At 32.8% G+C, this 25,165-nt stretch overlaps 1 protein-coding gene across 1 annotated transcript; it reads left to right on the plus strand.

Moving 5' to 3' along the window:
* Positions 1–14,692: 14,692 nt before the first annotated feature.
* Positions 14,693–21,655, plus strand: LOC127852635 (heat shock 70 kDa protein 12A-like). Its single transcript, XM_052386589.1, has 4 exons — positions 14,693–14,842; positions 15,658–15,787; positions 20,643–21,182; positions 21,432–21,655. Exons 1-4 carry the CDS (start codon positions 14,693–14,695, stop codon positions 21,653–21,655), a joined length of 1,044 nt encoding a protein of 347 aa, XP_052242549.1.
* Positions 21,656–25,165: the final 3,510 nt, after the last annotated feature.

Consider the following 25,165-nt stretch of genomic DNA (forward strand, 5'->3'; position numbering starts at 1 on the left):
AATATACGTTTAGGTAATTAAGATATAAAACATACATATACAAATTTACATGTTCCCTGTCTGCCGAACCCGATCCATGGACTATAGCCACAAGAGGTTCCTATGTACCTATGTAGCCGGATTGCGCCCTCAGAGCGCCCAACACCGACACAGATCACGCTACTCTCCGGTCAAACACAATACTACATAGGACTGCTGCCTTTGTCACCATATTATCAGAATCATTAACGTGCAAAATGGACACTTTCAACTGTCCTTTCACTTCATACATAAGCCATTGCCGATCTTCAATGATCGCTTATTTCCGAGAGATGCATTTTATTTTTTTTCAAACATCGAATTTTGATATATGTTTAACTTATTAATTTATATTACATTATTTTCACTATAAATATTGACTTTGATCCAATTATCATCTGAAAAATACGATTTCGCGATTTCTTCAAAGATCTAGCGAGCCTTTTTACCTGTTTACTTATATATATCTAATTTAAGAGTACACAGATGTGAAGTTGTCGTGGCCGAGTGGGTAAGGCGATGAATAAGAAATCTTTTGGGATTTTCCCGCGCAGGTTCGATTCCTGCCGACATCGCATACTTTTTGCGACGCGTTTTATTTCTTTTCTAACGTAATTTGATTTAATATAGCACATAAGCTATGTTTATTGTTAAATATGTTGAAAATTGTATGCACATCTTTCAATTTTAAAATTAAAACAACGTTATGGCTAAATTGATTAATTTACTGCTGAAAATACGAAAGATGCATGTTGCATTTTTATTTTTATTTCAAAAAGTAAACGGTAAATCTATCTATTTTTTGGTATTTTTGCTGTATATAGTGTTTCTATAAAAACTAAGTTTAAAATATAACTTAAATGATACTATTTTGAATTTTATGACACTTTGTTTTTAACCGACCCAATTTTTACTTGGCTGAAATCACTTACATTTCATGGCGCTATTCCATAGATTAAAATTTGTAAAAAATAAATGTCTGTAAAAGAATACTTATTTCATCTTGTTTAAACTTTAAACACCTTTACTGCATCTGTACACACCAACTGCATGCCCATATTTGGAAATTTGAATGAATTATGGAACTTTTATATACCCCAGGGGTGAAAAAAAACTGGACAAAAGCCGAGCGTGAGGGTGGTTTTGAAAAAATCGGTTTATTTTTTTTAAGCGTGGAAAGCCTACCTACAAATTTGCATGTAGTTAAGTGAAATAAGTGAAAGTGAAAATTTGGATATGTGCCCATTAGAGGTGCGCAAGCTTAAAAAGGTAGAATTACCGAAATTCCCGTTCTTACACGTTGTAGCATGGATCGGGTATTGAACACGATACACGTGTGTATTAGCACCCTACTGTAGTCCCGGCGGGGTTATCAACTGCACCAATACACCGGTAATCAACCAGGGGAATATCATATGAAAAAAGAACTATCATGCATGTTTGATTTGTTAAAGTGTGTCACAAAATTTCCCTAACTGCCGATGTCGGCTATAATTTCGGTATAAACATGCAAAGAAATTAACATATATATAATGTTAATGCCGATATGTTATTGGACATTTTGTATGTCAAATGTTAATTATTTGTATTAAAATGAAGACGATTGTATTGAACACGATACACGTGTGTATTAGCACCCTACTGTAGTCCCGGCGGGGTTATCAACTGCACCAATACACTGGTAAGCAACCAGGGGAATATCATATGAAAAAAGAACTATCATGCATGTTTGATGTGTTAAAGTGTGTCACAAATTTCCCTAACTGCCGATGTCGGCTATAATTTCGGTATAAACATGCAAAGAAATTAACATATATATAATGTTATTGCCGGTATGTTATTGGACATTTTGTATGTCAAATGTTCATTATTTGTATTAAAATTAAGACGATGCTTATTTGCCAGAAAGCGTTTATTTCAAATTCAAAACAAGCAATAATCATACATAATACCAAAATATAAAACTAACAAAATGACAACACTCTCGCTTAACGGAACGTTCAGAAGCACGCGCACTTAACAAAATTATTGCAACTAATGCAAGCTGTAATTAATATGTGACTACTTGCTATACAACCAGTATCCTGCGAAAATTGATCTTATTTAATTGTGGTTCCCTCTTTGAATTTATGTTGCCTGTCGACTTTTAGAATAATGTGTCAGTAAGAAATGTATTGCTTGCTCTACAACCAGCATCATGCGAAAATGGATCTTATTTAATTGTAAATCCCTCTTTGAACTTAAGTTGTCAGTCGACTTTTAGAATAATGTGTCAGTAATAAATGTTTTTCTTCAGTTTCACATGTTTTTTCAAGAAAATTTAGTGAAAGATGCAAATGTGTCTTATTTATTTTTTTCTGTGTCTTCAATGTATCTTATTTATATGTGACTGCGTGCTTATTTTTTTTTCAAGAAATGAAAGATGCAAATGTGTCTTATTTTAATTTTATCCATGTCTTAAATGTGGCTTATTTATATAAGATAAAATGATATACTGCCAGTGTCATGCAAAAAGGGATCTAATTTCTTAATATCCACATTCACGCTTTACATATACTTTTGTGTAACCAATGTTTTAAATGTACATTTTACCTTTTTTACATTCGTTTACACATTTTTCACATTAATAAACTATTTAATAATGGAAAAAATATTCTGATAAGAGTGTTTAAATGATTAACACTAATATGATTGTGTACAAATCAACATTAATGCAAAGCCAAAACCCAAACATAATGACATATAGACCCTTTAAGGCGTAATATGGGGGATTGGCGTAAACATGGGTGATTTCGGCTCTGGGCGTACGAATGTAGCAGTACCGAAATCCCCGCTAATTATTTTCCAAAAGAAGTAACCGAATGGGAGATAATACATGTCACTGGTTGCTAATGAAAAAAACACTATAATAATTTTGTTGACACTTGAAGGTTTGTACAGCAGGATTTCGGTACCGGCGCGCGTTTAAGTTCTAGTGTAGAATTACCGAAATCCCCACTGAGAGGCAACTTAATGCTGTCAAGAGTGCTTAATAATTAAAATTAATATCATTTTTTTGCACCTTAACATTCATGTGAAGTCAAAAACCATTCATACCGATGACCTATTGACCCTTTAAGGCGTAAATATGGGGATTTCGGTACTAGGCGGGCGAATGTAGAATTACCGAAATCCCCTTTTCATCATCGCACATTAGTGTAACATAAATGTTAACACAATATATGTAGGGAAACTCATATGATTCGCGTAATGTGAAAATGATTATTATGCTATAATTCGACCACGAAACTTGACGTGACTTAATACCGGACATTATGGAATGGAGCTACGCTGGCCGTATTTGACATAAGACCCATTTTCGCATATTATCTTATCAATGCTTATATGAATTTGATTGCTATAATCTAATGCGTATTCGACACGGAATTATTGTCAAGGTTTTTCATTTTGTCAATATTTATCATAGCAGGGGACATTGCTGACATCAATATGGATACTGTTTTCATTTTCTGTCGAGAAATGATATGACTTATTATCAAGATTATTTTATAGTACGGTAGCGTTCTCTACACAAGTGAGATTTATTTGTACTGGTAAATTGCTCTTATACTCACCATTCGGACTCGATGATCGGCTCGAATAAAAATGTTAGTCGCTTAAAAGTACAAATTCATCATATTGAGCACGATTATTATTATTATTATTATTATTATTATTATTATTATTATTATTATTATTATTATTATCATTATTATTATTATTATTATTATTATTATATAGCTTTTAGAAACTTATACCTTAAAAAAATCCCATTGGAAAAAAAATCCCATGGGAAAAAAAATCCCATGGGACAAAAAAATCCCATGGGAAAAAAATCCCATGGGATTTTTTTATTTTTTTAAAACACGATTTAACGCGTTGAAATCGCGAGAAATGCTCATCATTTGTTAAAAGGTAGTGTTTCTGAAGGTTACATGACTAAATCTCTAAAAGTCAGAAAAAAATCCCATGGGATTTTTTTTTCCCATAAAAAAATGGGATTTTTTTTCTATCAAAGTAAATTGAACGAAAATAAGCACAAATGCATTAACAATGCTTAAAATCGATAACTAAGCACAAACGAACGTGTTTTATGTTTTTGAAAATCCCATGGGATTTTTTCTCCCATAAAAAAGCTGGAGAAAAATCCCATGGGAGAAACCAAAATTCCCATGGGATAATGAAAAATCCCATGGGAAAATACAAAAATCCCATGGGAACCCCAACTTTGCAAATAAAGTTCATAGTGAAGAAAACGCATTTAACAAGCAAAAATAACCAATTATTAATCACAAGTTAGACTTTTATCTTATACTTTATCACAAATAAGCAAACCTTCAAGAAAAAGGGAACTTAAGTTTGCGAAATTTCGGTTTCGCAAAGTTTTTCCGGTGGCCGTTAGTAGTAGAAGAATAAGCAGTAGTTGTAGCAGTTGAAAATGCATATTACGCAGGATCAGCAGTATAATGGAAGCAATAGGTACCACAGCAGCAATGTCAGAAGTATAGGTATCAATAGCAGTGGCATCATTAGATGTAGTAGTAATGGCGGTAGCAGCAGTAGTCTTAGCAGACGAAGCAGCAGTTATTGCAGCAGTAGCGGTAACAGCAATAGTGACACAATTCATATATAGTCATTAGAGTCATGTCATTTATATTAGAGAAACCATGTTTATTATAAAACATACAATTTCTCGTAAATTTAATACTGAATATTCACAGTATACAATTTATTTGGCAACTAATTATTGTACGTGCTTATCTGTTAGAACACTTAGTGTCACTGATTCGAACATAATACTTATATAAATTACTATAATTACAACTAGTTGTCTCGAAATCGATTTTATATCAAATATTTGTATTTCAAATTAAGATACAATAAATGCCGAATAAATGGCCAGTAAAAAAACGCAACCAATTCTAATAAATGAAAAACTAACGAGTGTTGGTTGTACCTCATTTTTAAACGATTTCTCTACTAACATTGGTCTTCAGACAAAGTCAAAGCATCAAGATTGTCCGTTGCACCTCTATCAATAAATTGAGTTATCTTGCTATTTGAAAAACACTGGAGACAAGTTGATTATATTAACCCATTCGCTTTCTGTGTTTTTAATGTTAAAGTCATTTAAAAATTGCATGCTACTCAATAAAAGAAAGCAATTTAATGATGTTTAATTCTGAGCCTTATTGGCAAATGTATATTTTAAAACGTTATTCGACTGCCGAATTTGAAATTAAGACAGAAAAAAATCACACGGGTATAATGATGACGGTAAAGCATTAAGATTTGAGAAGGTTCAAAACAAGACTGTCTTTAATTAATTTTGATGAAAAAAGCTAATGGTAACGAAAACATTTTTACACACTATTGCATAAATGAATGAAATTTAAATGATACAACTCACTGTTTGTTTTGAAGACGTTACTTTGAGTGGAAATTGTATGCAAAGAACTGAACGATTCAATCACTTCACTACTATAGCACATTCGGAGCAGATCTTAAAACAATCAATTAAGTTTACTTCTACAATCGACTTATAAGTGAAGATGTAATTTTACAAGTGGACAATACATGTGCTTTACCGTCAGATGTTATAAAACTGTATTTCCCGTAATTATTGTGTAACAAAGAAGCTTTTATTTAGCACTCAAATGTATCATATAACTTAAACATTGGGCCACAATAGCTTGGGGATTTAGGTTCATTTATCAGCAAAATCTTGCAAACTTGTAAGCAAGCACCAAATTTTCCATGAATGTACGTAAATATGTGCTCTTTCCAAAAAAACCTGTTAGCCACCAAAAATTATAACATGGCGGCCATTTGTTTTCCAAAATGGCGGCTGCATAATTGTGTATACACTTTTTATTGAAAATCAAGGTATTTGCACTCGGAGACTAATGAAAACAAATAATATTTAGGTTGCTTTGTTGTTAAGAATGTTTAAAAGATACAATTTATTCTTCTTTGACATTTAGATGTGAAATATTGTACCGTTGTACCAAATTGTCGCAATTTGCACAATAATTGTGAACCACATATGTACGTATATATCACAATTAAGTTATAATATAACGACAATACACACACATGTATGGCATACATAAACAGCTGTGTTAAAACATGTTGAATAAATAAGTATACATAGCATATAAAAAGAAAACTATTTTACACCTAGGGGTGCGCTTATTATGGTTTTTTTGGTATCAATTGTTGGACAGTACCTTCCAAAAAATAAAAATAACACAATATAAACCACAATCATCACCTTTGTCATAAAGACTAGTTTGAACTTCAAGATTATTAATAATAGTTTATTGTAAATCTAGAGGTGCAACATCATTACTTGAAGACTTATATTTATTGACTCTAAGTTTTGTGTAATCAATCTTGTTAATTGACTTTTAATTGAGTTTGAAATACTAGCAGGGTTATTCAGAACTTCTCTCCTTATAATGTATATGAACTTCTTTATTCACATATATTGTTTAAGTATCGTTGGGTGTTTTACTATGGTATGATTAAACGTATGATCATATTAAGACATTTACTGGCACTTTATTGTAATTGGTACTGTTTACATACGCCCTACAATCAATGCAGAGTATGAAAACTCATAGTCCGAAGATTGCTTTATAGTGAATATGTAACTTGGCTGATAAAATGGCAATCTATATTGCAACTATCTAAGTTTGAGATAAATAAATGATGTAAACACTCGTCAATAGACTTTATCAAGATAAATACGGATAAAACCACAAACACGTGTTGTTGACGTCCAAGCATTTAACCTGTATATGCATATCAGGTGATTTTACAACCTGCGATCATTCATGTGACGAGGTGACCTAAGCATAAGATAATGCAAATAGTATCTGTGTTTTAGATATTTAATTTATAGAACGCGTGATGATAAAATCAAGGTGTCCTTTTCTATAACATGTGATATTCAGATAAAGGTTGCAAGCTATTAGCCAAGATAGCATTTAATGTTGTGCATGGGAATTCAATCGTTTCATTGATTTGCAGTATACAAATGACACGCTGACCCCAAAATATAAATCTAGTGAAAAACCTCATAATAACGTTACGACTCAATTTTCATGAACTCGCAGTAAGGATTGTTACGTTCCTTTTCAAACAAGGTGTAGTATCGTGCTATTTGCGAAAACAAAACAATATTTTTCAAAACTAAACATATTTTAATCAATAGATGTAAACAAGAGTTTATTTTAAATCATTGATCTTGGATAAAGTGTCCTCAAATGTGTCAATCGCATCTTGTCAGTGATAGGTGACACGCGTGATTTAATCATCACTGGATAATTCTAGGTGGCAATTAGCTGCTGATAATATCAGTTTGATATACAGAAAACATACATATGATAGTAGATTCGTGTATTTCAATACATTTAAATAAACATGTGTTGTAACGTTTAGTTGTGTCTTAATAGACTGAAAGGAGGTATTATTCTTGAACTTCCGTAAAAATACTCTACATCAATATAATATGTTTGTGATTTTGTAATATCTTCAATACCGTTTACGATGTTGTTCACAAACAAATGGAAATAATAACTACAAATGAAAAAGTATACGTACTGAGGTACCAGTAAACCTATTGGAAATACTTGTAATTTAAATAAATTGAAGAGGTGTGATCACAAAAGAAGTCACAGGGGGCCAAAGTACGTTGACTCTGGAAAAGTGGCATGCATAACTTAGTTACAAATCTTTAAAAACAGACATAATAATACACACACTTAGTATTGCTAGCGGGACTTTTCAACACAAAATATGTATAAAAACCGTGTTTTATTTCTTATACTTCTCATATTAAGAATACATATGTAACAGTGTTCATTGGGTTGAATTCCTAGATGTGTATTATTTTGTTTTCGATCCCTGTGAGCATTGTTATCAATCTTTCACATATTTTCAATGACTTACTCTCACAATATTGTTATACGGGACACTTGCAATAATCAAACTTTCAGCTATATGACACCCAGGGTCGGTAAACGAATGTACTCATAAAAGCTCCAATCATTCAAGAAGAACAAGGCAGAGTTAACAGGTATTTCAGAAAGAACTCCGCGGAAATCACCATACAAATCATAAGCCAAAATACCGCAAGTTGTTCCACAATTAATGAAACTAAGGCAATCGAAGGCGCATAACTGCATGTAACAATATATCATATTTGTCAGTTGCAAAATGCACTCATCTTCTTCTGAATGCATATGACATCAAAACAGGAAACCGTTTCATCTATCACAACCGCATACTTTGCAAGCTCATTGCTCATTTTGAATTCGTTTCAACACCGACATTCGCAAAGTTTTATTAGAATTTCTAAACAAATGAATTCGCGTTGGATTTGCTATTGCTTTTATATATGTTCAGCGTTGCAAATTGCGATTCAGTACAATCTGGCATCTGCACTTTATCAATAGTGTAAAAAGCGGCACATTAAAAACTTCTTCAATCATGAATATCGTACAAAGAAATTCTGTGCATCGCCCTATATTTTTTGCAAAACAAACATCCATTGATAAATATGATCACACATGCACGCATGCAATTAATAATGTGACATGCACGCATGCAATTAATAATGAGAACTTCATTTAACTTCACTTCATAGACGAACGTGTCCTGAGACTGAAACAATGAGTGTGTAATTGGAAAATGCCAATAATCATACCATCAGTGTGTTTTTTTACAAGTATGACCATCCTAGATACATCTTGACTGTGTTCTGTATCAGTGTTGATTCCTAAAATTGAATTTCATAAACGAAGTCAAAAAATAAATTATATTATCCTTCATAATCCGATTTTAAATCCAATCAGTTCATGCTTTTGTTTAAAATCCTAACATGGTGAGCTAATTGTTTGGATTCAACTCTAGTTTTAGTTTGTTGTTAATGGAACTTTCATTGATATTTGCATTTACAATCGCTAGAAATAATAAAATATACAAAAAATGCATTCAAGTTCATATCAGTCAGTAAGGTTTTTAATATCAAAATAAGATAAGACATTGTATTGTTCTTCATGTAAATAAGCTTTAATTTTAGAAAATAATTAGAGGAATCAAAGTTCATAGTTCTAAAGTTTGAAGTCATTTTTGTCACACAAAATATATATTTTATATATATATATATATATATATATATATATATATATATATATATATATATATATATATATATATATATATATATGTATATATATATATATATAACTCTAAGCTCTACAAGCCTTAATTGTCACATATACTAATACTCACGTCTAAAATACCCAAATAATACTAGTTTAAGATAAACCCAACATTGGACATCAAAACTGAGACCGGAAACGGCTGCTATCTTGAAAAACAATCGACGCCATCTTCTTTCTTCGGGTGGCTAAAAGGTTTTATTAAAAACGCACATCAAACTTAGTTTTCATACCAAATTGCATGTTTCCTTACTGATTTTCTAAATTATAATATATACTTATGTAAGCTGCCCAACTTGTTCACATAAACTGAGACCAGAAATGGCGGCCATCTTGTAACTGGACGCCATCTTGAATTTTTGACTAACTATCAAAAGTGTGTATCAAACTTAGTGTTTATACCAAATGTCATGCTAAATTGAAGATTTGCACAATTTTTACACACAGTTGCTTAAGATATACCCAACATCGGTGTATAGATTGAATCGGAAATGGCGGCCATCTTGAAAATGGCCGCCATTCTGAATTTTTGTGTGGCTAAAGATTTCTATCAATAGTTCATATCAAACTGAGAGGTCATGCAAAATTTCATGCTTGCTTACAGATTTGCAAGATTTTTATGCTAATTCTCCTAGCTACAATGCAAATGGCTTCACTTGACTTTTCCCCTCCGCTTACTTTGGTCGTGGTTCAAGGAAGGGATTAAGTACGTGCCCATGTGCCTTCTGAACTCGCTGCTGTATGTAAAAATACTTCTGTTATGGAATAACATATAATAAACTTTGAACCTTTGTTTCTGCTACATTACTCGACACAAATTGTCTACACATCAGTTATGGCAACATATAGTATTCAACGTTTCAAAAATACACTTCTCTGTTACTAAAAACATTGTCAGTAAAACCATACAGTTGTTACGGTATTTTTAAAGTATTAAAAAGATATACTTTTAAACTAAAATAAAGCTCAAAAAATTCTTTTTTTGTAAAATCATCATGATCATTGTCTGTTGTAAAGCCTTTTTCAAAGGTATGGGCTTCGTTTGTCATTTTAAAGCCAATTCTCATATATTTTCAAAATGTGCTTATAAAAGTAAGGCTGAAAAAGTGTGTTTTTTGCGATAATATTTAATATAAATCAGCCTAAGAAAAATTGTGTTTGTGAGTTTTGGTTATATTTTCATATACACCTGCACAAATACTTCTAATTATGAGCAAATAATGATTATAAAAAACATTTCGCAAAGATCACGCAAGTAAACAACACGTAAGTGTTTTGTGAAAACAAATGTGTGTTTTTTTAATTTTGATAACTACAATTTTAAAATATAAAAAGCGAATCGAAACACGAACATGGTAGACCCAAATAGGCGTTTTATTTAAACACAAATATCAATATAAAATAGATTGCGGGATAGTAATATACATTTTCTTTGAACAAAAAGCTGACGCCATTTTGTAAGTCAGTCAACCTCTCTTGACGCATGTCCACTTAATTTATACAAATTTGTGTGTATTATTTGTGTAACAATGATAAAAGAGATAAAAATGTGTAAAAGAAAATTAGTTTCTTTCACTTTTGTTTAAATCAAACCTAAACCAGCAACCGCACTATCAGAGTATCATGGACAAATTGCTTCAATGCACATGTGTAGTTAATCGGGGTGTCAAACAACACTATGCAATATCTAATTCATACCTTACAGCACTTTATTATAATTTAATAAAATAATTTAAAATAATTAAACGGTTGCGTTAGAAAGGTGATTGCGTATTGGCATTTATGTTGTATAAACCAGTGTAGAATATTCGGAGTTCAGTTGGAATATTAACCCAGAAAAAAACAATCACATAGATAAACATCGATTCGTGTTTGTTTCAAACAATTACACTGTTGATACATGTGCATATTACGTTTCTTGAAAAAGCACAATTTGTTTACCTTGGTGTGATTTTGTTTAAGCGTTCCTGTTTGCTTATTGATCTTTAACAATATATCAATTTATTGTCGAGTTCACTGTTATGTTTATATACTTATATTGTTTATGCACTAACATACATATGTTTATTTTATATGTATAACAAAACGCCTTTGTTATATCAGGTTGTGATGCGTTGAATAAGCTATGCATTTTTTTCTGTACACAAGGCAACATCATGGATATAAAGGTGAACCAGATGCAGTCCAATGGCAGTGTGAAAAGTATTTATCACGAATTATTCACAAGTATTGGCGTCCAGCAGTTATTCGTCGACCATTTTGAAAAGGTCTTCGGAAAAGGAGTTTTAGAATACCATTATAGAAGCCAACCAACGGAATACTTTGAGCTCATCGATGCTTTATCTCAGAAGAATATTTACAGTGATAGATACCGTGATCATATTAATGTACGAATGTGTCCCGATCTTCTGAAAAGTATCCAAAGCCAGTGCACATCCGATACGAATGCCAAATTCTGTTCAGACAAAATACGCATCAAGTTGTTGGATTTAAGAAATCGGCTTGAATGTCATGTTACACGTTTTGTTGACCATATTGTAGAAGTTATGAGCCAAACACATTTAAAGGAAATTCAATCAATAATACTTGTTTGCGACGATTCAATTGTCGAGAGTTTTCAAGACAAATACAAGAAGATAATGCCTAAAATCAATGTTTTTGCGACTGATGATGCCGATTCTGCATTTTTATCAGGGGCATTGTTGTTTGGACATAAATCTGCTTCCCGCTTAAGGAATCGTACCGAGAATGTAAGTTGAAAGATGTGTAAAGATTATACAGCAACATGACAAGTAATTAGGACTCATCAGACTTATAAATTGTTGCACCGCTTTCGAATAGCTTCCGAACTTCCGGCTAACGAAGCTTGTCACGTGATCTCCGGTTTCTTATTATTCACAGGCTAAGAATACAAGTAAAAATAAAGCATATCCGATTTTCGAATAGTGGTACTATATATTTTGAATCCTGATATATTTGTACGCATTTTAAAACCGATAATTTTCATAAAATCATACAAAAGTTGAACTTTCAGATGTGGGGGTTATTTTTGGCAGATATATTTTTGTGTTTGTATTCAAACTTTAAAAAACGACGATGTCTAATTACGTAAATAACAATAAGTAAATAAGGTCGACGATATGTCGTGAACGATCGCGATTAATTCCAAACTTGCAAATTTTACCATGTCAAAAATATATCTTCTTCGGAACGTTACCCTGGTCGTAATGATTAATCCAATTTATATTGGTTATTTGTAGCAGAGTACGAGGTTTGGCATTATTAATTATAAGTTGTTAATATTGCTTAAACTTTAAAAAGTGCATGTTTCGTTGCGGTTACAGCTAACTTGAGAACAGTACGCAGCATTCGTAGTTGAGTATTTATATACATAAACTTGTTTAACATGCATGATACCATCCTCAATTGTTTATTCAAAGTATTTTTTCCAGTCCTTGTTGATTTCTTTCAAACATTTTGCAAGAATAATCGTTAAGTGATCCACAGATTTGTTGTAAACATCCAGTAGTTCAAAGGAAAGTACCAATGCCTCGTGTGTTGCCCAAACAGAGGTATATAGTTCTGGTAAAATCTGTCCGCTTTTCGTAAGTCGATCAGCAAGTTCGTTCTTCCAATTTCTTGAGAAGAACATACCTAAGCAAGTATCGATAATGATAGATATTTTGAGAGTAAGTACAGTGTACAAGGACCTTCACTCTTTAGGCCGGTAGTCAATTTCCTTATGCGGATTAAACTCGCCATAATCTCTTTCCGTAGGAGGTAAACAGACGTCTTTGATATTGAGGACAACATGCTCAATGTAAAAGTCTCAAGGGTTTGTAACACACAAATCGTTTCCGTTTTATGTGAAAACTTCGAGACACGAACCATCATCAGGTTTGCTGGTTTATCAGGAGATACGAAAGACGTTATTCAGTTTATAACTGGCATAAATTCTAGATTACAGATGTTTGTAACATAAACATTAATTAGCAAATGTACATATTATACAAGACTTCGTAGCAAATTCGGAATACTAAATTTACAAAAAGGTTTTGTTTGACGTATGAATCAGTTTTAGGTTTGTCAAACAAGATGTCTCCTTCATTTCTGGAATAAACTATATGGAATGTTGTTGAAAAATAATGATGTAATACATGAATACATTTTAGGGAAGCGCTAGACTACCGCCAAATGTCATTTCCAGAAAAACTGTGATAACCAACTCAAAGATTCCAAGAAGTAAGTTTCTGGTCGTGGCTGCGATTGACTTTGGAACGACCTATAGCGGTTATGCTTATTCATATGAGAACGAGGCGGACACTATCAAAGCAAATAAGCCGTGGTATTCGAACGACTCTTCAGCAAGTCTCATTTCACTGAAAACACCAACAAGCCTACTTCTTGACCCCGAGGGAAAGTTTCACGCATTTGGATTTGTGGCCGAAGACGAATTTTCTCGCCTAGTAGAAGACAACGAGCACACTGGTTGGAGACTATTCAGACGTTTTAAAATGATTCTTCACGAAAATAAGGTAATATAGAGTACATACAATTTTAAAACTGATATTAATAAATTGTTATCTGTAATGTAAAATATATATTACAAATATGAATGCACAATACATATACGTGTGATGGTCATATTTAAATTGCTATCATCATGTTTATCTTCGAGTGTTAAAGGCTCTATAAAGGTGAAGATACGTTATTATTTACATATTTTTAAATATTTTTTTCATATTTTATTTATAAAGGTCATCAAAAAACAATATATACGAGTTATTGGACATAATAATAAAAAATGAGCAATACAACTTGTTTTGAGCTCAAAATAAAGTGTCCTCCACGTCAATTGTGTTTACAAACAATCAGTTTATTTACATCGCTGTTTACTCGCGAAAGAGAAAGTGAAAGTGATTCAGGTCACCAAAAAATATAACGATGACTTTTAACGTTTTCCGGTATCACTCACAAAGAAGGTTTTTTCTAAATGGTTAAAACGTTCGTAGTGATCTAATAAGTTATTTTCTGCTGGTGAAAAGTTGTTAAAATAGAATTAAAATTGAATTTTCTTTCGGCTATTTTTAGCATATGTCAACGCTCTGAGGCTACACATAACGTTAGTTGCAAAAATGTAAACATTCTTCCAATTATGAAACGGGTTTATCCTCCATAATTCTTGACAACGTTGTACCTAAGCTTTGTTATTAGCAGTTTTTATGCAAGAGTAACTGAAATCCGGTAAAACTTAGACCAGTTGATATGCATAATAATTGGATTTGTGACCTTTATAGAGCCTTTAATATCAATGACGACAAATATTTTTTCATTAGAATCTGTCCCGGTACATGTGTGTGGAAGACATTGAAGGCAGATACTATCCTGCGATTACAATTTTCGCCATGTCGATAGAGTATTTAAAAGATCAACTACTTGAAGCAATCAAACTCCAAACACCCGATATAAAAGAAAGCGATATACAAATTGTCCTTACCGTACTAGCAATATGGGATGTTGGGGCAACACAATTCATGAGAGAGGCCGCAGAAAAAGTATAGTTATTTCTCTTTTTAAAATTTCAACAGCTTTATAAATATAAATCATTGAATTAGATTGATTGATTGTTGATGCATTGTATATATATATATATATATATATATATATATATATATATATATATATATCTATATATATATATATATATATATATATATATATATATATATATATATATATATATATATATATATATATATATCTATCTATATATATATATATATATATATATATTAAAAATGTTAAATAATATTGTATTTCATTGTTTAGTTAAAAGTTGACACTTTTATTAACTCAAAGATCAGGCAAAAACCTTTTTTTTCGCGGCAAGATATATTTATCAATATTCATTAAAAATTCGTATTTGTGTAATATTGTCATATGTCCATGGTACATGTTGATGAAAATTGACACAAATGGCCCAGTATCACATTGTACAACAAAATGTGGAAGTCTTATATTATTTCATTTATAATTATATGGGTATGATGGTCCTCTACACAATAAATCAAATGGGTCAACTCCGTTGCACTATCATTCAAAATTAAATTGCATTTACGATTTACGGACTCGATCTTGTAGAAACAAATGTAACATCGCATACATAAGCATTTTAGTGTTTACGCATCAAACATATAATACCACGTCTCTAGATTTCCCATCTTACTATGATACCGAGTCGAACAAACTTTATACCTTTAAGACCTTTTACATGCACTTTTAAAAGTCATAAATAACATTCAATTTTACATTGCATCGCCAAATAATCCTACTTTATCGCGATTTGATATATATGTCCTTTTCTATAAAGGCAGGCATCCACAACGAGAGACTTATGTTGGCCTTTGAATCAGAAGTCGCAGCTTTGTGGTGTGCACTGCATTATAAAAGCGATTTTGAGCAGTTAATTGGGTCCAGATACATTGTGATTGACCTAGGAGGTAAACCATGCTTGATTTAAAATCGGAAATAAATGTTCCGTTCAATTAAAATACTATACTATTACATGTAAAACCATCAATATTTTATATCACGATATATAACGTTATTTAAATGATGAATAGTGTTCACTGCAATAGCTTATAGGGTCCTTTCATTTATTACAAAATAAAACCAGAAATATCAGATATTAAGGCTTTATCATAACAACGTGGTTTTCCAGACCATACTTTCAAGGATTTTTTTTAGATCTTCAATTACTGGAAACATGATTTTGTTCACAGATGATTCTTAAACGCCAATATTAAAAAAAATAATATGACAATCTCAATAACAAATTTACAGTGATATATGACACTAACAAAAAAATCTCGTATCTACGAATTGTATCTGGTACTAAAACATTTCGATTTTAGCTAGAAACGAAACATTTCCGCACAATAACTTGAGTTAAGATAGAGCTATTGTGTTGAAACTGTTCGAGTTCATGCATAAAGATCGCATGCAGACGTACATATGAGAAAGAAATTGTTCAAACAGTTTATAAAGTATGTATCTTATACCCTAGCGCTTTCGACTATACGTCATCTTTAAGGGTGTATATAGATATGAGTTTATACGGAGGCATAGAGGTGACATTCACTCCTTTTTTTTAATTGCACTCATCTTTTTTATCTCGTGGCCTCGACACATTTACTCGAGGCCACGACTTACTAGCTCGTGGCAACGAGATAGAAAAAAGAGGAGTGCACAACTAAATAAAAGAGGAGTGCAATTAAAAAGGGAGCGGTAAAGTAAATAAAGGAAGGGTGCATTAAACAAAAGAGGAGCTATCTCGAGATCCCGACTAAGCTAACTCATGGCCACGAGTTAGTCAGCCTATCAAATTGTTCCACATGGTCGTTCATGGTGATCTTATACAAAGGGAAGTACTCACCAACAAAAGAGGAGAAAATGTTATCTATCTCGAGATTCCGACTTTAAGTTAGCTAACTCGTGTTCCATATGGTCGTTCATGGTTATCTTTATACCAAGGAAAGTAATCATCACAGTCATATATATGCGTACCGAATATTTGCACATTTTACGCAAAATTTGAATGGCTGACTAACTCGTGGCCACGAGAGAGCTAAAATTATCTCCGCTCTTGTTTAATGCACCCTTCTTGTATGTAATGCACCGCTCTTTTTTAAATTGCACACCTCTTTTATTAGTTTTGCACTCCTCTTTTATGTATCCCGTGGCCTCGACTTAGTAAAACTTATTTTGTGATATGAATATATGGAATATAAGAAGTAAATCAGCACCTTTAAAGGCTTTAGATGTCAGGAATGTTTGGTGTAGAAGGAAAGCACACGTTGAAAAATTAAAAACCTTTATTGAGAAATGTTTTATACTGTATGACTGACATAAAACCATACTAGCTTTTTCACTTTGAATTCATCCCTCCTCTACAGTTTTAAAGTAAATTCCTTATAAAATGTTAACCATCAACTATTCAATTTTACTTTCACCATCATACACCATTACAATCATCTTCAACTCTAACATTATATTAGCTTGGAGATGTTCTATATAATAACCGTTTTCCGGAGTTATTTTACGCAGCGCTTTCAGATCTTTAGCTAATTTTTGGTATGTGAGTCTACATAAATGACCTACAGATGAAGTGTGAAATTCATTCATGTTTATTTATTTTTGTCTAAGTTATGGGCATTTGACTTTTCTCTACAATAACCGTTTTCCGGAGGCTTTTTACGCAACTCTTTCATATATTGAGCTGGTTTTGATGCCTCCGATAGAATGGCACATAGCAGTTGGACTCTCCGGCCATCTGTCCGTCCGGCATTTCATTTTCCGGATTTTTTTTTCAAAACACTTTAAGATAATGAGCTGATTTATTTGATATATTTGATTCTACAAACATGACTTACAGATTAAGTGTGAGTTTCGTTCCAGTCCATTGATTTTTTTTGCGAAGTTATGGGCCTTGGACTTAGACAAAGAAACTTACCTGTTCAAAAATTAGCGAGTATCTATACAGCTATAATTGCTCCCAACATTATTTGTTTTAAACTGTCTGTATCAGCTGCTTCCATTTGCTGCTTCTCTTTCATTGGCCAATCAAAATACGTGTTACATCACACATCGATAGATGAAGCATTCAGGAACAAGGCGATAAGAAAACATTGCCTTGAGGCTTATCACCAATGGCGAGCGCTAATCCGCTTGTTTATCAGAGAAAATAAAACACATCTGCTATTTTGTATTGAGGGAATGTGTTCTATTGGCCGTTTCATAAGAACAATTTGAAGAAGAACCATTATTTAAAACAAGAGCACCGCCTTGCGGGTGCAGACCGCTCATCTATTTTCTTTTTAAAGGTGAAGGGACACTCATTTTCAATCACAAAGGAGGGAGGGGCGGAGTGAAGAGGGTGTATAGTGTGGGGGGGTGGAATTTATAACATTATCTTCCAAAAATGCGAAAAAAAACGCAAAAAAAAAATTGGGGGGAGGGGGGGGGGAGTGGGGGGGGATTTTTGGGTGCGATGGTTGGACGGTATTTCAAACATAAAAGAATAAAAAATAAATATTTGTGTTTTTTAACCGTTTCAAAAAAAAAAAAAATTGGGGGGGGTGGGGGGGGTGGGGTGGGGGGGGGGGGTAAAGTGTGAGGGTGTGGTGGTAATTTGTGAGATGATGTTAAAAAAAAATAGGGGGGGATTCGGGTGGGGGGGTGGGGAGGGGGGATGGGGGGGATTTTTGGGTGCGATGGTTGGACAGTATTTCTAACATAAAATAATAAAAATAAATTTTTGTGTTTTTTAACCGTTTCAAAAAAAAATTGGGGGGTGGGGTGGGGGGGTATAGTGTGAGGGTGTGGTGGTCATTTGTGAGATGATCTTAAAAAAAAATAGGAGGGGGGAGGGGGGGAAGGGCACAGGGGATGGTTTGGGTGGAGTCTATTGTGGTATGTCAGGTAAGAGTAGTTTTGTCAAAGTATCAATCAAATCTAATCATGAATAAAGAAGTTATGGCAATTTTAGCAAAATTTAATAATTTGACCTTGAGTGTCAAGGTCATTCAAAGGTCAAGGTAAAATTCAACGTGCCAGGTACAGTAACCTCATGATAGCATGAAAGTATTTGAAGTTTGAAAGCAATAGCCTTGATACTTAAGAAGTAAAGTGGATCGAAACACAAAAATTAACCATATATTCAAAGTTACTAAGTCAAAAAAGGGCCATAATCCCGTAAACATAACAACCAGAGTTATGCAACTTGTCCTTTTACTGTACCCTTATGATAGTTTGCGAGTGTTCCAAGTATGAAAGCAATATCTATGATACTTTATGGGTAAAGTGGACCAAAACAAAACTTAACCAAATTTTCAATTTTCTAAGTATAAATAGGGCACATAATTCTGTCAAAATGCCAGTCAGAGTTACATTACTTTGCCTGCACAGTCCACTTATGATAGTTAATAAGTGTTGCAAGTATGAAAGCAATAGTTTTGATACTGTAGGAATAAAGTGGACCTAAACACAAAACTTAACCAAATTTTCAATTTTCTAAGTATAAAAAGGGCACATAATTCTGTCAAAATGCATGCCAGAGTTATCTAACTTTGCCTGCCCAGTCCCCTCATGATAGTAAGTAAGTGTACCAAGTTTGAATGCCATAGCATAGATACTATCTGAGAAAAGTGGACCTAAACGCAAAACTTAACCAAAATTTTCAATTTTCTAAGTATAAAAAGGGCACATAATTCTGTCAAAATGCACGCCAGAGTTATCTAACTTTGCCTGCCCAGTCCCCTCATGATAGTTAGTAAGTGTACCAAGTTTGAATGCAATAGCATTGATACTTTCTGAGAAAAGTGGATCTAAACGCAAAACTTAACCGGACGCCGACGCCGACGCCAACGCCAACGCCAACGCCGACGCCAAGGTGATGACAATAGCTCATAAATTTTTTTTTCAAAAAATAGATGAGCTAAAAAAATCCTAACTCAACAGCCTGCTGGGGGCGGGCCCCACGGCCCCCGGCCTGGGGACGGGTATAGGATCTGTTCAATGTTAGTGTTTTCCAAATTGGCCTATGCAAGCTTATGCGTTTGTCTCATCAACATCTTGTTTGTGGCACACATTACACGTCATAAGGTTTAATGCATTTGCTGTTTTGCAGTAAAAGGCATCCTTGATAGACATAACGGCGCCTGATATATATCCTTGAATGTCAGTGTTGGTTCCATGATCTTGCATGTTTGGCAAAAAGCAATCAGTGTTTCATGGGACTTACTCACTTAGACATTTTTCAATTTCGGGTGTTATTTGGGAATGCACAAATATGTCCCTGAGATTTTCCGGCCTCCGGTAGGCTATAACGGACCTATAAGTAAAACCAAACGTTGTCGTTCCATGGCTTAAGTTTGATGAAGGTATTTTACTGATTTATACCTGAATTAGTATGTGAGTCTCTGTTTATTCATACCTTACGTGAGAGTGAATTTTGGTTACGTCGGGTCAATGCCAGTACTTAAAGTACAGAAATATTTATAATGTAATATTTTGAATTCGAACACGGTTATTGCACAAAATATGGTGCCTTTATATGTATATATTACATGAAGAGCTTACTCAAACATGCGTTTAGGGAATATCGGGTGAAGCAAACTCGTACTATTTATATATAGCCTGTTTCATCAAAATAACATTAGATTGGATAGTGGTATAGGATTCAATGTGTGTATGTTGGTAGCACAATTATAAAAACTGAAGCACTTTGGGGATTTAAACGTTTAAATACTGGATTAGTGACAAGGTCTTGTATCTTGTTTTGGCTTATTTTTCCAGGAGGCACGGCAGACATAACAGTGCACGAGCGACCGTCAGACAATGCAATCAAGTTGATACACCAACCAAGTGGCGGGGCATGGGGTGGTGTCAAAGTCGACGAACAGTTCTATCAGTACTTAGAAAAGGTACTCGGAAATGGCGTAATAGAAGAGTTACGCAAGAACAATCTAGATGATTACTATAAGCTGTTGAGAACATTTGAAAGTAAAAAACGAGTCGATTCAATTATTTCCGCTCGTTTAACGCTCACGTTACCGCACGCATTGTTAAAAATCACTAAGGACAAAAGAAAACAAACCGATCAATCTGGAGAAACAAAAGGAGACAGAATAATGATTGACCCAGCAACTGTAAAGGGATGGTTTGACATTGTTGTCGAGCCGCTTATTAAGCAACTTAACCATCTTATGAAGAAAGACGTAGTTGCAGATATTGAAACGATAATGCTTGTCGGGGGATTTGCAGAATGCAAATATGTGCAAAAAAGACTTAAAGAAGAATTGAAGAACCGAAAATTGATAGTTCCTCCTGAAGCAGGTTTGGCAGTTGTAAAAGGCGCTGTTATTTTTGGACAGAACCCGCAAATTTTTTCTTCACGTGTGCTGAAATACACATATGGAATTGAAGTTTACGACGATTTTGATGAAACCATTCATCCAAAAGAGAACTTAATTTTTGTAGATGGTAAATGGAAAGTCGAGAATTGTTTTCATATATTTGTAAGAGCTAACGATTTGATACCAGTTAATCACTGTGTGACACACTTTATAACACCACTTTCCTCAGTCTCTGTCATTGCGGTCTATAAATCTGTTTCTGAGAACCCTAAATACATTACCGGAATTGGATGTACCCGCATTGGAACATTATGGATAGAGAACAATAAAGATATTCCGCTCCACATGCAGGAAAAAGAGGTCACATTTATGTTCGGCAATACCGAGATATTTGTGTATGTAAAGCAAACAGAGACAGGGCGGGAAGAGAGGCTTACACTAGATTGCCTGTAGAACCATACATATGTATTTTTAAGCCATAAAGCATATAAGAAAGTGGATATTTTCGAGCAAAGAAAATATACAACTGAGTGAATTTGCATTTGAATTCAAACTGTGAACTTTTCGCGTTAGTATTTGTGAGAATAAATATAATTTACATATAAGCACCTTACAAGTATTGACAATTTACGCATTTATTCAGATATTTATTATTGATATGTATCACATGCCATACCATGTTCCCCATGCAATATTACCATTACGAATAGTTTTATCTTACACATGTGTAATATACTTTTTAAGCGTTTTCATTTCGTTCGATTGACCAATAGCATTTTGTTATTTTTCGAAAATGACGTTGCAACGTCAAATGACGTCACGAAATCTAAACAACATTCGGGATTTATTATTTTTGCGTAGATATTTATGTAATGTGCTCATTTAAAAGCATGTGATAAAAATGATCTGACACTCGTTGCCATTTTATACCATATTTTATTTAAACTCGTCCAGGAAATTCGTTAGTAGGCTCGACAAAAGCTCGATTACTAACAAAAGTCCTGAACTCGTTTAATAAAATATGATATGATATGACAACTCGTGCAGGATCCTATATATATTGTTATCAATTACTGATGTTATAATGTATCCATTCGGCTTATAAACCACGATTATGTTGATAAATTTGCAACCGTAAAGATGTCAAAAATCATCTCAACATTTATTTTTGAACCACAAGATTGCTTTAGTATGTTAACATGCACATTGTTACAATTGTAGAAATTACCAATGCTTTTGTTAGTTTGAAACTGAAGTCAAATAACATTTCAAATAATTGTATAACATGAACATATAAAACTAAACCAACCACAATTCATATACCTAGTGAATGCTGCACACTTTATAAACGAAATATATTTTTAAAAACAGCATGCGTTATTGCCTTGTAACTTACCGTTAAAAATATAGGTGACATATTATTATTTTTATTAAAATAATCAACAGTCGTTCACATTCGTTATGTCGATGTTGATCATCATACTAAACGTACCTCTTAGTATATACACCAATGTGTTTTATACACGTAGCTATTTGTTTTATTAATATATATATTAATAAATATTATTGTATTGTTATTGTATATATATATTGGCCATTTACGGGGTATTTTTCAATATGAGACCCTTGTTGCGGGTTGTATAAAAATTCCGGGGTGCATTTTTCACCCCACAATTTTGGACACGTATTTTTTCATTCTAAACCATACATACATCATTTTGGTGAAATATGGCAACAAGTCGGTTTCATATCGAAACCATATATATCATAAAACTCAGTTATTTCCCTTTGGTTTAAGCTCTACAATCCAATTAAGCGCGCATGTTGAGATTACACTATCAGATATCATAATGAGCCAGAAATACAGCTGGAAACTTCGCTCTGCTGATCTGTAAAATAAATCTTCGTGTTACTGATGAACATGATTTGAAATCTTAGTTTGTTGAATTTAAAGCTTGAAAAAAAAAGAAAGCTATTTTTATTAAGAAATGAACTTTTGAAGTGGTTTCATATTGATGCATTTATTATTGAGAACTATAGGTAATTTGTAGCAATTAAATTAATACAGTTAGTAATGCGCGTATACAGTTTTGTTTATTAAATCGGAGATTTAGGCTAATGTGTGTTTTACATATAATATTTAAAAAATACTCATTTTTTTATAAAAATCTTACAATTTTCATTGATAAAACTGTTGCTGTCAAGTAGCATTTGGAGAAATATAGTAGTTTCATGCCTGTGTGGTACTAACAATTCCTACATTCATGTCGTGTTTTGTATCGATATAGTGGATATGCAATAACTGTCAATTTCAATGCTGGTCAAATACATTTTTGGGTATACATAAGAGAAAAAAATGTAATACTTTTTTTTAATTTTTATGGTTATTTTAATTGGGAAAAATATTGTGTGAGCGTTTGTTACATACATTTTATTCACACAAAAACGTAACACACCGATATTTGTCATATGAATCAAGATATAACAGATGATACGATAAGGCACAAAACAGTTGGTATTTGCGAATGGTTATGTTTACGCAAAAATATCCGTTATATATTCATGGAGCAATTTAATAACTAAATACATTTCTGAAAGCGGGTTAAAAGACGAACAATAATAAGTTCAACCAATTAGATGTCATAAATTGATTCGTGTTATTAGAAGGCATCACAATTAATCGCTGAACACAATTGCTTGTTCCGATTTACCGCCAATACAGTGCCAACATGCCAGTGCTTGATATATGGCCATTAGAATCGCACGGGGGCTAATAAAATTCGACTGAAGAAACAGCGCTAATGAATTCTACCGCCATTTAAAAGCAATACACATCAAATAGCATTCTTTCCTTCTTTCCAGCTTATTCAAACGATAAAACTAAATCATCAAGAACAGAATTGTTATTGTTTTGCTTCTACATCTAGTAAAAAAACCCATACAAATACATATTTAAAATGCTTTTTTATAATGATGTTGAAAAAATGTATGTTTAACCCCCCTCTAAAATTGAGAAAAAGTTTGGTTAAAAAGTTAAATGGAATTTAATGTTATATATCAATAGTATGTGGAAATGTATTTTTTTTTTTTCTTGATGGGAATCAATACTTTGAACATGTTTGTTAAAATCGTATCACTTTAATTATGATTATGATGGTAAATATTATTGTTACGATTATGTACTTTTTGTCATTGCGATCAATATAATTATTAAAGAAGATGTATACAAATTATACCATCTAAGGACATACGAAGTGTGTTTTTTTTTATTTACATTTTTCATAAATATTAATTTATAAAATAAAGAATAGTCTTGTTTAAACAAATGTTGTTGAAAAAATTTTGAAAATGGACTAACTTGAATGTTTTAACATTTGATGAAAACAAATTCACGTGTGCAACTTCGTATTAAAAGGACACGAGTTTGCATGATTCGAGTTTAAACGCGAAGGAATCGTTTTTATGAAATCAGTAAACAGACAAACAGAGAGTCAGAGAGGAGGGCAAAAAAGAACGTGGTAATTGAAGTACATGTATACACTCGTCTACTTCATCGCGGGTGAATTATATATTGGGCTGATATAGTTTATACATGCTTAAAAAGAAGAGCACGCGGAAAGTTATACATTACTATCTTAAACGAATTCTTCAACTTATATCACAAATACTTTTGGGTGATCTGTGCTCTGTCCCTCTTAAGCAAACAAAAAAAGTTGAAACAATTTTATCTTGTATAAATTTTTTGTGGTTGTCTTTTAAGTAATTTGATAATTATAAATCAATTTTCTCTATACGTTCAACAACGGAAAATAAAGATTTTTAAGACTTTTAATAATAATTTCGGATGATACATCAATTTTAAAGATATGAAAATTGTATCTTGCACCTTTATTAATGCATTTATATGCATGTTATTTCACCAATTTGATATGATACCGATAAGTTATAGAGACAATTGTTTTC

The sequence above is a fragment of the Dreissena polymorpha genome, chromosome 12 (genome assembly GCF_020536995.1).
Source record: "Dreissena polymorpha isolate Duluth1 chromosome 12, UMN_Dpol_1.0, whole genome shotgun sequence".
NCBI classification, from domain to species: domain Eukaryota; kingdom Metazoa; phylum Mollusca; class Bivalvia; order Myida; family Dreissenidae; genus Dreissena; species Dreissena polymorpha.

Coding starts and splice junctions, on each gene's coding strand:
- LOC127852635 (XM_052386589.1), top strand. CDS start 14,693: ATGTCGATAGAGTATTTAAAAGATCAACTACTTGAAGCAATCAAACTC. Junction 14,843..15,657: donor TGAGAGAGGCCGCAGAAAAA/GTATAGTTATTT, acceptor TTTTCTATAAAG/GCAGGCATCCACAACGAGAG. Junction 21,183..21,431: donor GATAGTTCCTCCTGAAGCAG/GTTTGGCAGTTG, acceptor CACTTTCCTCAG/TCTCTGTCATTGCGGTCTAT.